General features: G+C 41.6%; 1 protein-coding gene across 11 annotated transcripts; it reads right to left on the reverse strand.

Annotated features, from left to right (window-relative positions):
• Window positions 1-6,462: 6,462 nt before the first annotated feature.
• Window positions 6,463-9,463, reverse strand: LOC144700929 (uncharacterized). Of its 11 annotated transcripts, none has more exons than XM_078572521.1 (4): window positions 9,236-9,462; window positions 8,965-9,024; window positions 7,867-8,108; window positions 6,463-7,341 (listed from the first exon to the last, which is right to left on the reverse strand). In XM_078572521.1, exons 3-4 carry the CDS (start codon window positions 7,984-7,986, stop codon window positions 6,820-6,822), a joined length of 642 nt encoding a protein of 213 aa, XP_078428647.1. In that variant the 5' UTR covers window positions 7,987-8,108; window positions 8,965-9,024; window positions 9,236-9,462; the 3' UTR covers window positions 6,463-6,819. The 11 variants fall into 11 exon arrangements, with proteins under 11 accessions (XP_078428647.1, XP_078428644.1, XP_078428649.1 ...); XM_078572518.1 differs by having other exon boundaries at window positions 7,867-8,887; XM_078572523.1 differs by lacking the exon at window positions 8,965-9,024 and adding an exon at window positions 9,099-9,118.
• Window positions 9,464-15,375: the final 5,912 nt, after the last annotated feature.

The following is a 15,375-nucleotide window of genomic DNA, read 5'->3' on the forward strand; positions in this document are numbered from 1 at the left end:
ACTATGCAGCGAGTTTTCCCTTCTTTATGTACTGGACTCGACTTATCGAGTGTTGTTTGCGAAGCCTGTCGATTGGCCAAGCATCGTCGATCTTCCTTTACTCCTCTGAAATGCATACGAAGAGTCCGCTGTATCGGGTTCACAGTGATGTTTGGGGACCGCCCCGCAGCCTAGTCTGAGGGGCACCGCTACTTCGTGATTTTTGTGGATGAGGCCACCCGGTATCGTGGGTCTATTTGCTGACCACGAAGTCAGAGGTCACACCCACCGTCCGACATTTCTGCGCCATGGTCCAGACTCAGTTTGGTCGTGGTATCCAGCGGTTCGGTCGGACAATGCCCGCGACCGTCAATACCGCACTTGCCTCATTTTTGCGGATCGTGGAATCCTCCACGAAACTTCATGTGTAGCTACGCCGAGCAGAACGGTATGGCAGAACGCCGCATTGGGTATGTCACTTCCACCGCCCGGACGCTGTTGGTGAACTACCAGGTGCCTTGGCAGTATTGGGAGGCGATTTTGACGAGTACCCACCTCATCAATCGTCTTCCTTCCCTACATTGGAGTTCTCCTGCCCCTGGACCGGATGAATGCGACTTTTCGGATATTTCTCTGCGGACGGTCTCCTTCCTCGGGTCTTGGCTGCACCGCCACGCCCACGATACCTCTCCATCACGGACGAAGTTCGATGCTCGTGCTCGAGGTGCATCTTCGTCGACTCGCATCCCTCCGGAAGGGATACAGTGCTACCATCCGCCCACAAGGCGTTTCTTCATCTCGGCAAATGTCACCTTTGCCGAGCATGAACCCTATTTCGGGGACTACTCTTCCTCATCCCGCCTCCCGTTGGATGAGGCTCCTTCGGCTCCCCACTTGGGGCCTGTTCCGAGTGTGGAGCCCACTGCTCCAACGCCACCCTCGTCTCTCCATGATCCTTTTCCCGTTGATGTCCTTTCTTCTCCGTCGGTGACACCTGAGGTCCTTGGACGTGCTGTCCACTCCTCCTTCGCCCGGCACCCCTGCCGCCCCCGCCCCCGGGCATTCTCACTGGCCAGGATTCTCCAGCTCCGTCCTCACAGGATCTCCCCTCTTCGGGTGAGTCCTCTTCCTCTCCTCCCGGTGAGTTGGCTTCTTTCTTCCCATCCGAGGATGATCCTATCCTCCCTTGTGCGGGTGACTCCACTTCCCTTCCCGCACCTTTGTCTCCCCCACCTCTCGCTTCCGCTCATCCTCCGTCGGACGATTCCGCTCAGCCCTCTATCGATGATGAGGAACAGCTGGGTTGGCCTATCGCCCTTCGGAAGGGGGTTCGTCAGTGCACTCGCACACCCCGCTATCCTCTATCTCATTTTCTCTCATTCGACCGGCTGAGTACTCCCTACCGGCTGTTTCTCACTCGCATCGAGTCGGATCCCATTCCTCGCCGTGTAGCCGATGCTATCGCTTCTCCTCATTGGAAAGCGGCGATGGACGAGGAGATGCAATCTTTGCTCAAGAACCACACGTGGGATGTGGTCCCCCTTCCTCCTGGCAAGAGGGTGGTGGATTGCAAGTGGATCCACACCAAGAAACATCATGCGGATGGCACCTGAGCGGTACAAGTCTCGCCTCGTCGCTCGGGGGTTCACCCAATCATATGGAGTGGATTATTTCGAGACCTTTTCCCCGGTGGCGAAGATGGAAACGGTTCGTCTTCTCTTGGCATTGGCAGCTCACTTCCATTGGGGGATTCGGCAGTTTGATGTGAAGAACGCCTTCCTACATGGCGATCTGAAGGAGGAGGTGTATATGAAGCAGCCCGAGGTACACCCTTGGTCCTCCGGCACCGTGCCGATTGCGGAAGTCCTCTATGGACTGAAGCAGTCACCTCGGATGTGGTTCGGCCGTTTCTCCTCCGTTCTGAAAGCCGAAGGGTATACTCAGAGCAACGGTGATGCCTCATTGTTCTTCCGTCATCAGCCGACGGTGTATCTATCCTGGCGGTGTCGTCGATGATATTTTGCTCACAGGTTCCGATGCTGCCGAAGCTGTCCGTCTCAGTGCTGCCCTGGCCAAGGAGTTTGAGATTAAGACTCTCGGCCTCCTCAGATATTTCCTTGGCCTTGAGGTGGCTTATTCCCCCCGGGGGATCTTCGTCTCGCAGCAGAAGTATGCCGTTGACCTGCTCACCCTGACTGGTATGACTGAGTGCTCGGTGAGCACTCCCATTGATCCCAACGTCAAATTGGGCAAAGGAGGACTCTCCACTGGTGAATCCTTATCAGTATTAGCAGCTGGTGGGGAAATTGCTCTATTTGACACACACTCGGCCCGACCTCAGCTTTGCAGTCAACTTACTTAGTCAGTTTATGCACTCGCCTCGAGAGGTTCATCGCCAGGCCGCCCACCGGGTACTTGCATACCTAAAAGGTTGCCCCGGGAAGGGACTGCTCTTCCCTCGGAGTTCGGACAGAAAAGTGAAAGTGTACACTGATGCAGATTTCGCCGGCTCGATTGTGGATTGCCGATCCACCACCGGGTACTGCACGTTCATCTTTGGCAGCCTAGTCAGCTGGAAGAACAGCAAGCAAGACAAGATATCCCGCTCAAGCGCGGAAGCTGAGTTCGCGCGCTCGCCGATGGGGCATCCGAAGGTCAGTGGATTTACGGGATCCTTCACGATCTTCGGGTGGAGTATTCCCGTCCCATCCATTTTTACTGTGACAACAAGTCAGCGATTGCACTGGCCTTAAATCCGGGCCAGCAGGGACGGATAAAGCACATGGAGCGTGATCGCTACTTCTTTAAGGAGCGTGTTGACGAAGGGATTTTTGATCTTGACTTTGTTGCATCCGCTGATCAGGCGGCGGACGTCCTCACCAAGGGACTTTCTCGTCCACTTCTCCAACGTGCGGTGTCCAAGCTCGGTATGGAAGACATCCATACTTCGCTTGCGGGGGGGTGTTAGTGATATATTCCTATATCGGGCTAATGGGCCCTGTTCTATAAGCCCATTAGCCCTTTATCTCTCTTCTCTCACTTAGGGTATATATATATACCCTCTTCTTGTAACATCTTTGGTACATTATTCTATTTTCCTTCTCACTCCATCTCTCTTGATCCACTTCCCCCTCCTAGGGTTAACACCAACGTTCATAGAGGACAAGCTTTTCCAAGACATCTCTGCTAAGAATAAAGAATAACGCAATTGCTCATGTATTTCATAACTTCGCATTATCGTATACATTAAAATATACCAGTCAATAAGTCAGCGTACCATTCAAAATATGAACTAGAATCAGAACAACAAACAAATAGCAACTCAAAGAAATACATAAATCATTCCGTAAATTAGAATCAAACAATGCACGCAATAAAGTACCTTATTGTAGTTAGCTGAAGGAAGATGCCTCACCGAATGGAGTGAATGTAGACCAAGAGCCTCTAATTTTCTGGACACATTAATGAGAGGATGAGAAAATGAGAGACTAAGAGGGAATAAATCAAGTATTCTGATAAACTTTCATTGAAAAGATTACCAGCGTGTTTGACGCAAAGAAACCATTGACAACAGTAAATATGGATAACTCAAACTGAGTATTTGGCCTTCAAATGCAGCAAGTACTATGAAAAAATCAGTATTCTAATAAACTTTTAACGAAAAAGTTACACGCGTCTTTGAAGCAAAGAAAACATTGACAACAGAAAATATGAATTAGGCAATAGACTATAAAAAGAGAATTTGGCTTTCAAATAAAACTGCTATGACTAAATCAGTTAAATTCTGATCATTTTTTCAAGGGAAAAAATACACTGGGTGTTTGAAGCAAAGGAAACATTGACAATACTAACATAGATAAGCCAATGAGACGTCATAACCAATGTTTATGTAAATTTACTAAACACCTATCAATTATAGAATTTCAGGTAAATTTACTTTCATGCGTATTATAGTTTGTCAATGGACACCAAAGAGACTTAGTGCTGGAACAAGTCAGTTCCAAAAACACCCCATTAAAATCAGTGGCTTGAATAGCAGCCATTGTAATCTTTCTTAGGTTAATAATGCCATCTTTCCCTATAATCGACCGCTTCTCCACAAAGAGTCGACCACAGAAGAGAGAAAATTAGGGTCTATCTAGTTTACGTGTTTCTTTTCAAAGAAAAAATCAGGGTTTCTAGGTTTGGAGCCTACCAGGAATGAAGAGTTTGTGGTTGTCTTTGGTGTTGATCACAAATCAAACAAGTTGCGGTTGTCCTTGCCGGAGGTGACGACAGAGACTGGGTTTTGACACGGGGGGTGGATCGGGGGAGGGGGGTGTTTGGGGGTGGGTGGTTGGCATGGATGCATGGGGAATCTAACCTGTTCGTGAACAGTACTTATGTTCGCAAACTGTTTGCGAACATGTTCGTATCCGATTTTTCCTCTTCGTGTTCGTGTTCATGTTCGTTCGTTCACATGTTCACAAACGAACGAAAATTTTCTTCCCAACCCTATTTCTCTCTTTCTGTCTCTCTCTATTTCTCTCTCTCTCTCTCGCTCTTTCTCTCTCTCTCTCTCTCTTTCTCTCTTTGTCTCACTCTCTTTCTCTATCTATTTATCTGTCTGTCTGTCTATCTATCTGTCTGTCTTTATATCTATATTTCTATCTATCTATCAATATATATATATATATATATATATATATATATATATATATATATATATATATATATATATATCTATATCTCTGTATGTATCTCTCTATCTCACTCTATATATCTGTCTATCTCTTATACTTTTTTCTTTAATTTATAGCATCATTGATTCAACCAAGAACCAAGGTAATTCCCTCATAAGGTTTATCCAGTAATCAGCGTAATTCTCTTTCTCTCTCTCTATCTCATATATCTTGCCATGCTTTATCTCTTTTTGTCTCTCTAGAAGACTCATGCTGTAAAGGTTTAATAATAAGCTGCTCTCTCTTTACATCATATTTAATTTATATTCTCTCTCTTTTTCTTTATCTGCTCTCCCTTGTCATGTTTTATATGTCTTTCTATCTGTCTACTTTATATTGTCATCTTTACTCTAGCTTCTCTCTCTTTTATATGATTTCCATTCTCATATTTTATATATCTCTCTCTCTATAAATATCTACTTTTTCTTGTCATCTTTAATCTAACTCCTCTTTTTTTATCTGCTTTCCATTGTCATATTTTATCTCTCTATCTATATATCTACTTTCTATCGTCATCTTTAATCGATATTCTCTTAACTATTTTATCTCATCTCTCTTTTTTATTGTTATTATTTATCTCATCTAGTTCTCTCCATCCAACCTCTTTCTCAATCTATGTCCTATCTCTTGCCATGTTTTACCTATCTCTCCATCTACACCCTCTCTTATGCAATATTTCAATCTATTGCTATTGCATCCAATCTCAGTTCTTTCTCTCTATATCCTACCTCTTGCCATTTTTTGTTGGATCTCGTGAGTGGGCTTACGCACATTTACTGTATATATGGTTATCATTGAATTTGTTAATCCCGTCTTATTAGATTTTATAAAATTTTGGATAAAACTACGGTTGCAAGCATGTGCCAAAATCATGTCAGTTACATTATCATGATGGGTATTTTTTTATTGTGACTAAAACCCTAACTGAACGACATGACAGTTGATAACACACAAATTACAAGTTTAATTCAATGATATTTACATGTTTTTCATTAAATAATTGAATATGTGTGTTATCAAGCTCTAGAGACTTAAATCTAAGTTAAGATTGATATTCTGATTTTTTTGGATTTAAGTGAATTTTAGGATTTTTATGAAGGTACATTCTGAAAGACATTAATTTTATAATGAAGAATATATATTTTTACAATTTTTTTGGATGTACATTCAAAATGTTTGGACGAATGTTCCATTTTTCTCCTTGAAGTAAATGGTGCACGTCAGCGCATCATTCACTTGCAAAGAGAAAAAATGAATATTCCATGACATGGCATGCGGTGATGCGCCACCACATCATGGAATAATCAAATAACTATAAAAAGTGTATTTTGTCATTTTTCTGATGGGGGACCATCCCGCTTTGAAGACCCGGTCGCACTAGTTTGTCATGCAAGGGCTTGCGCGAGACCCTGCCTTCGGAGTAACCGGCCGAGTCAATGGGCCACCAAGGTTTGACGTTATCTTTCCTTATATATTTCCTTGTTTAGTAGGCCTTATATGTCGGCCATGTATGTGTTTGTTTTTTTATTCCTTCGCACCTGTTTGGGGCCGCTGTACGAACCTACACATTTTTGTGTGTGAACCCAAATATGGGTATGGTAGTTGGTATATCTCCTACTAGGGGGGCCCGCTTGCAATGCTCACTTGGGGTAGAGAGAGAAGAGAGAGAAAGCATGGCCGTCCTCATCCTGGGAGAGAAGAAAATCAGTATCTCAAATTCTTTCAAAGGATACTTATGCTAAAAAATATTAACAATCAGAAATGTTAATAATAAATCATCGCCAGATTTTGAATAACTTCAAAAATCAACAAGAGGAAAAAACAGTAATAAATCATTGCATAAAATAGATTTTGAACAACTCATTGCTTAAAATTGTCGTCATTTCTTGATTTGTGTCACCATATGTTATCATACTGTCAGGCGTGTTCCACGTGTGTTGAGAGCCATCAATCATGATCTTTCTGATGTTCAATCTGGAAGACCAGCCATCCAAATGTGATATGTGATTGATGATCATCGATTATATGGACTTACGCACTTGAAAATCAGATAGAAATTGAAAACAATGATAAAAATACCCCCACGATCTCCTTGGCGAGCTGATCAGCAGTCGAAAATTCACGTTTGTCTAAATTTTGTATAATTCATCATCCTATTCTCAAATTGATCATCAGCCGTTGTCAAGCTGGTCTTCCTCGTCGACCCTGACGATCCACATTTATCTTCATCGCACGGCTCGCTATCATCAGAAGATCTTCCCAGATCGCGATCTCCTTCACTCAAATTTCCAGCATCATGATCTGAAATTCCCTCTCCATTCTGGTTTTTGTTCATGGAGATGCAAGAACTCTGAGGCCCTTCTGCCATGTGGCGATCTGGGTCAGATGCCAGCTCAGATTTTTGCTGCAAATAGACGGGTACGTGGAACTGTTCCTCTTCTGACTTCTCGTTGGGAGGCTGCTTCTCTGTGGATGTGACACGTGGTAGTGGAGAGCTGCACTCCACAGTCACCGCCCCCTGTGACACTGGCTTGAATGGCTTCTTCTTAAGTCCTACTCCCTGTCTATCATAGGATAGCGAGGAGGGAATCTGGGAAAGCATGTAGAAGGAAGAAGAACCACTCTTCTCTTGACCATAACCCTGAATCAAAGGAATTTTTCAGATGATGATGGTAAAATCATAATTACCCCATTTTAAACATGTTCTAGATCACTAAAAGGACATTTTAATCATGCCTTATGCGGTAGTTATGTGTTTCTTCTGAGGGGTTATCATAGAAAATAATTCAGGAGATAAAAATAAAAATTCTAGTTTAAAATCGAGACTTCATTCAAAGTAAGACAAAACAGAGATATAAAGAATTTGTAAATGTTTGCCCCTAAAGTTCATCGATTGAAATGTTAGTAGTGTTTCTCTTTCGACCATTGACTATAAGCAGAGAATGAAAACATGCATAATTCTTAAATTACAGTTTAATCAGAAGTACATAAAGATTATTCCCCAAAAGTTCATGAACGCGAATCAGTTGAAATGATTTCAACATCTGAGGAGAATAAAAACAAATATTTCTTTTGAAATAAAGAATAAAAGCAATTATAATTCATCGACATCAGTTTCAATCTGGAGATTAAAAACTTCATAATCGTAGATCTTCAATCAACTGACCTGGCTAGAGGAGATTGAAGAGACCAAGCTACTACCATGATGAGAAACAAACAACATAGTAGAGGAAGATCCAGCCTTGAATCGCTGGGAAGGGATGCTGAAATCTTCATATAAAGCCATCTTGTTCCTGGGCAGTGCTCTTGGCTCCCTTTGTTAGCATCGTTAACATGAAGCCTGGGAAACAACGGACCACTGAACTTCTCCTCCTCTCTTGCCCTCTTCATCATCTCTCTCCTGAAACCCTAATTCCTACAACAACTCATCCTCCGCGCAAGAATTGAGAAAATCTCCAATTTTTTCCAGCCGATTGAAGCAACCCAAGAAAGATTTCACCAGGAAATTGGGACTAAGGGAAAACTCAGAGGAAGAAACCACAATTGGAGAAGTGGGTGAGTCAAATCGAGCTCATCCTCCATGTCAGAACTGACCAAATAACCGATTTTTGCAGCCGATTGGGGCAACCCAAGAAAGATTTCACCAGGAAATTGGGATTAAAAGAAAACCCAGATGGAGAAAACCAGATTGGAGAAGTGGGTGAGTCGAATCGAGCTCATCCTCCGCACTAGAACTAAGCAAATAACTGATTTTTTTAGCCGATTGGGGCAACCCAAGGAAGATTTCACCAGGAAATTAGGACTAAGAGAAAACCCAAAAGGAGAAACCGCGATTGGAGAAGTGGGCGAACTAAATCGAGCTCATCTGCCGCGCTTGAACTGAGAAAACATCCGATTTTGGCAGCCAATTGGGGTAACCCAAGAAAGATTTCGCCTAAAAATTTGGATTGAAAGATAACCCAAAAGGGGAAATTACGATTGGAGAGGTGGGCGAACCGAATTGAGCTCATCCGCCACGCTTGAACTGAGAAAATATCCAATTTTGGTAGCCGATTGGGGCAACCTAAGAAAGATTTCGCCTGGAAATTTGGATTAAAAGAGAAGCCAGTAGGGGAAATTGTGATCGGAGAGGTGGGTGAATCGAATCAAGAACAAAGAAGGGAAATGGAAAGCATGGTTACACATGCCTATCAAGAAACCAACAAATAATTTAGTAGGAAGTTAGAAATCATATGAAATTTAGGTTAACACAGAAATTTTATACCCCAGACAATGGTGCATTCATCGTTGGTATTGCTCGACTGATTAGCCTGACACTCGCTACCTAAGTCGGCAAAACCGCAAAACAAAGAAATTTGCTAAATCAGAAAAAATGTTCCGTGGAAAATTAAATCTCACTGAGGTCCATGATATGATTCCTGCAAATCGCGCAATTCCATCACAAATGAAACCCTAAATCGAAGCATTCAGCCAAAAAACACAATAAAGAGAGGAAATCTAAAGAGAGGAAGATCCTAGGGCGGGAAAATACACACCCCACGCCCAGAGAGCGATGGCGTTCCATTTCTTGATCTCGAACCTCTTCGGCTTCTTCCCGGGGCTGGAGGCGACGCAAGATCAGGGAGGTGATGGAGCGGATCCTTTTGCGAGGGGGGGCATGTTCAGGTCGATGTCGAGCGCCGTCATTTCTTCTTCTTCAAGGCGTCCCTGGTGCTCCTGCAAGAGAGATAGAAGAGAGAGTGCTCAACCAATCAGCGTCTTCAAGGGTACATTAATTCCTATTATAGTAGTAGAGATTAGGGGGCCATAATTACTTTTAATTGGGCCTTCTCCTCTTTATTTCTAAGGGGGAAGGCACATAATTACCCCTATAAGATGTGAGGCCACCCATAGTAAGAGGAGGAGATGAAGAAACGTTTAAGAAAACGTGATTTTGAAGGATTTTTTTTTGTGTTTTTGGTGTTTTTTAGTTTTTTGTCAATGTTACAAAAATGCCACCAAAAATTTGAGTGACAGAAACTCTAGTTTCGCCGAAAACCATCGGCGCCACCCATGAGCCATACAGCCTCTCTATGCTGACCTTGGCCATTCTGTGCCGTCATCGTCGTCGCCAAGCAGTGCCCGCGATTGCCCCGCAGCAGCCCGCCGCCACCACAACACCCGCGGCCGCCGGAGCCCCCCATGTGCGTCGCAGCACCCCGCGGGCGCACATCTGCCCACGCCCGCTGCAGCCCATCGCGGCCGTAGCCCTAGCGGCCGCCGCAACCAATCACATCCGCAGCAGCCCTATCGGCCGTCGCAGCCCTAACAGCCACCGAACTCGTCGTCGGCGTTGCCCTTGCTAAAGTTGTGCTTGTTTCCCCGCAGCTGCCGCTGTGCCTTGCCACCGCGCCACATCGTCTCACCTTGTCACCATCGTGCCATCGCGACCTGCTACCATTGCACCCTAGCCGCACCCATTTTTGTGTCCGTTGTCATGCCCACTACCGCGTTTACTCGCGCTGGCAGGCCTACTCACACCGTTGCGTCTATTTGTGTTGTCATCTCGCCTACGTGTGGCTAACCGTCCACTACTATTGAATCAGACATCACCCCACTTGCTGCTACTAGTACGCTCATAACTCCCTCATGGAGATATTATTTCTTTCAGTAGCTCCGAACGTTTTCTCCACCGTTGGGGTTAGATAGTAATAGATAGGATTCACGTTACAGGGATTAGGATTTTAATCAGTACGTTCTTGGTTTGGACCATTGAGGGCGTGGGCATTAGGCGCAGTAGCCAAGCTCACACCGTTGGCCTTCAACCCGACGTCCGGAACATCGGGAGCCTAGTGGCATTCCTAGGTCTTACTTACCATGACTTAGAGTTCGTCGGTGTCCATCGACGTCGGGTGACTTACTTCTCATTGATTTCATCATCACATCATCACTTGCATTAAATCCACGTAAGTCGTCCCCACTACATGACATGACTACCCTCACCCTCCCTATGGTGTAACACGAGCCGTTCGATCCCAACATCCTTCGTGTTACATCATTTCCCCTGCATGTACAAGTGGCTGCTTTGAAGGGTGCGAGCATGGAAGATTTGGCGACATGGAATATGGACAATTTTACAGCTCAACTGAAATGAAGAAAGAGGAAGTGTCAGCGTCGATGATGAGGAGAGAGAAAAAATCAACATATAGGATTGTTTCAAATCCAAAATGTGATATTTGACAATCCATAGGCGCGATTGAGCTGAAATGTTTAGGGTTTCTTTTTCTCCTCCTCTTTCCATCCATAGCCTCTGATCTATAAATAGATGCGTGGATCACTATCAAAATCATCCTTGAACTTGGTTCCTACTCATGTGGGCTGATTGAAAGATAATGTGTTTTTAAGATTTATCAAGTGTGTTCTTGGTACCTTGCATTTATTCGTAAGTCAACCTTGTTTCATACCAAGACACGCATGGTGAGAAGATCTCGGTGCTACTACTCACATAAGTGTACCAATGCAAGGTTGCCTTAACCATCGCACGTCAAATGAAGATGGATGATGCATCTAGCAAGGCAATGGCAAAGCAATGAAAGTCAGTGATGGTGGTGTCTTCTAGTTAAAGTTAAACATTGGTTATCATTTGCATTTGAATCAACATTTTTTGTTCTATCTTTTGATGTTTCAAAAATAAGTACTAAGAGGTACGGGATGTATGGTGTCTTATGATGAATTGTATTCGGTTGACGATATCACATTTTCATTAGATCAGTCCTTGCAAACCAGTTACTCTAATATGAAACACAAGTTAGGTAATGATAATGCATTATCTTTATGGCATAAAAGATTGGGCCACATTTATCATAAGAGAATTGCTCGACTTCATTGATCTTGATTTGTGTTCTCCTAAATTGCCTTGGCTAGGTTGAAATGTATTAGCTTTTGTTTTGATTCAAGAAGGAAGTTAGATAATGATAAAATTCTATTATCAGATAGAAGAATACTCTAAATTAGATGGATCACTTATTCCTTAGTTTCCTCTAAATCCCCACATTCTTCACCAACCATTATTTTTAAAAAGCCCCATATTAAGTGCTCTCCTTATCTCATTACACTTATGATTTTGGATTTTCTTTTGAGGGTCGGGGGTGAATGAAGTGAGGACCTATATTCTCTTAATATTCTCTGATCTCTCCAACCTCCCTCTTCTCAATTTTCTTCCCTTACAATCTCTAAGGATCTACCCTTTATTTAGAAGTGAAATTAAAAGTGATCATCTCTATTTAACCTTTGAATTATGATCTTCACTGAAGCTCGTATCTAATCAAGATGAAATCTACTAAAAATACATTATTAATATCTTGATTCAAATACCTGAACTCTGCCTCCCTGTGGACGACCCCACTACTCATCATGTACATCTCAAATTAGGGGGTTCTTTATAAATATTATTGTATAAGTTGATTACAGACAATGATAGTAATTAATCTAGTCAATTATAGTAAAATTCAGCTTATCACATTCTAAATTGGAAGTATGATTTATGCTAATGTTTCTACATGTCCACATATTGCATACACAGTTGGGATGCTGGGCAAATGCTTTAGCAGTCCAAGAACGGATCTCTAGATAATGGCAAAAAGGATTGTGCACTATTTGCAAAGAACCAAGGACTACATGTTCACCCACCAGAAGTCAAATAACTTGAGATAATTAGCTATTCTGATTTTGACTTTGTTGGAGGTCAAGAAGATCCAACTTACACTACAAAACTCAAATTGCTGGAAGAGCCATACAATGGAGGAGTGCTAAACAATAGCATCTTCCACCATGGCAGCAGAATACACTCCTGTGTAAGCCACATCCGATAAAGGATTATGGCTGAAGATTTTTTCACTTGACTTAATATTCTGAGTGGGATTGGAAAGCCTATCAATATATTCTTTGTAACAATTAGTCAGTTGTGTTATTCTCTAATAATATAAGGAGCTTGACAAAGTAGACGGATGTCTATGGGGCATATTGGGATAAACTCCATGATTATGAATCCACTAACTAGAGGCTTACTGCCTAAGGTACTTTTAGAGCATACTACTCATATGGGAGTTCTCCCTTGTGAAGAAGTGCGAATTTAAGTAGGAGTTTACATTTGATGCTCTTGAAAGTATTCATGTGAATATTTTTGCAGAACTTAAGGTTGTTTATGTTTATCCATTTTGAATATTGATTTGCACGAAGTTGGACTAGTTGAAGATGTTCACTTGAAATCACATTTTGTGAAATTTCAGTGCTACACATCCATATTTGATCTATGTTGTTCATCAAACAAATATATTTGATTGTTTTGGCTTACATGCATGAAGTATACATGCTTGTGTGAGCGTATAAAAGAATACCTCTTAATATAATATCTCAATCTCTCTCTCTCTCTCTCTTTATTGAGGTGTCTTTATCTTATTTTATATTTTTTCATCCAAATAAATACAACCGAGTTTTATTTTATATTTTTACATCAAAAATTTTGATCGAAACAGCCGTGGAGTATGATCCAATGTGATCCAATTTTTTACTTACGAAACTCCACTAATTGGTTAGATCAAGGTTCGGAATTGATTACAAACCCTTGTAGGATGTTGAGAGAGAGAAGTGACATGAGATGACTTATTGGAAAACAAGACATGAGGTATTAGGATGAGAGATAAAAGTATTAAAACGTGGAATAGCTTGAGAAAAACAGATAAGGCGAAAGTATGGAAAGTTTTGGCGAGTTGACTGCGCACTTGGGCTTGTAGTTAGGATTGAGTATACAACCTTAATTAACGATGTTATAGTCATCCCAAATGCTCAATGTAATGAGCTGTTCAAATTTTGGGCAGAAACTTTGCATGAGCTGTTCCATGCAATTCATCCCCCATCGCTTGTCTCAGGCCATTATTAATTTGTACCTCCATGAATATTCATCTGTCCATAAAAACACGGTCCTTGCGAGGGATGGTCTGATTTTGAGTAGTGTGCGACTGTATGGTCATTCAAAATGTGTTTTCAAAATTTGAACTACACTATGTGCAGCATGAAAATCATCCTCATCCCACACAATGCAAACCCTTGAGTGAAGCGGTCTTGTGATTCAAGGAAAATTTTCATAAAATTTCAGAAATATGAGTAGGGAAATCCATCAAATTTCTATGACATGACTGAAGACCGTGATGATGCTGCTCACGTGAATCATGGAATGCCTCATGAAGATCAAAGCTCTCATCATATCAGGATTATAATATCAGGAATTCGTTGCAGAATAATTTGCATTAATTTATAATAATTAAACCTACAATATATAAAAAACATTTAATAATGATTATCCAAAATATGAGCAACAAAATGTCATACCTGCCTCTGAAGAATTCTCTTGATTTGGTTGAATAAAGTCACTTTTAGAAGAGATAGGTAAAAAGGACATAAAAATCCCTATTGGCCAATGTTCCTCAACAACAAAACCAATTGATGAGCTCAAAATTAAGGTGTCAATTTTGTCTTTGATATTCGACTTAATTAATTATAATTTAGAAGCCTTTATTCACATAACGATTTTATTAGTTTGTGATATGCAAGGGTTGTCTCCACAGGGAACAAAGACTTGGGTTTAAATACTATTTTAATGATGATACACGACGGATGATAGGAGATACATATAAATGGGAGATTGTGATGTGATGAATGCAAAGTGGTGAAAGGGTGATAATAATTATTTTATAATGATGATATGCATAGTTATATGATAAAATGGGTGAATGGATGTGAGTGGATGTGGATAGATGATGGTGATGAAATAGAATGATGGAATAAGAAATTATATTGATCTAACCAATGGATTTGATGAAATAACAAATAACAGGTCGTAAGCTGGATAAGAGGATGATGGACTAGATGATTTAGGGTTTATATGAGACAAAAATGACATGATCAAGATCTGATATGGTTGTGGTAGGTGATGGATGATAATATGTGGTCGTCAAGCCAAACCACGCCTCCATATTTTCTTAAGTTGATTGAATAAAATATTAGTTCATTATTATTCAGTGGTGAAGTTTATAAGGAAGTCCATGAACATATGCAATGACTTCATGACTTATGATGATATCACAATCACTAGTTTTAAAAAATGTATTCTAAATATTCCTTTTCAATGTATTCAAGATGGGCATTGAATAATGTTGATAGAATAACACTGTATGATCCTACTTATACACTAAGTATAGTTGATCGTGTGACCATTTGTGTGGAGACACTTAAGGACATATGGTGGGTACGCTTTGGAGAGAGAGTTCACTGAATTTATTCAAATCAATCCCTGGATGGAATTATACCTAAAATTTAATTAAGTTGATTTAGATCACAGTTGTATAATGATCAATTGACGGGAGACATCAAGGACATCTCATGGATGGACAACTATATTTTAGCTATGACTTATGAGTATCAGATCATGGGATTCAAACAAGTTTTAGTTGGATAAAGAAAGAAGTCTGCAGAGATGATTGTGCAGTCAAGACATAATCATTCATCCTTGGTATAAGAGAAGATTGACTCAAGGAAGAGGATGCATCCAAATCCCTGGCCAAGGTAGTGAGGATATTGGATAATATGTTCTCCGAAGATCCTCATTATGCATCAGTACTAACCAAATGACAGATTAGGG

This window comes from Wolffia australiana, chromosome 3, assembly GCF_029677425.1.
Source record: "Wolffia australiana isolate 7733 chromosome 3, ASM2967742v1".
NCBI lineage: Eukaryota > Viridiplantae > Streptophyta > Magnoliopsida > Alismatales > Araceae > Wolffia > Wolffia australiana.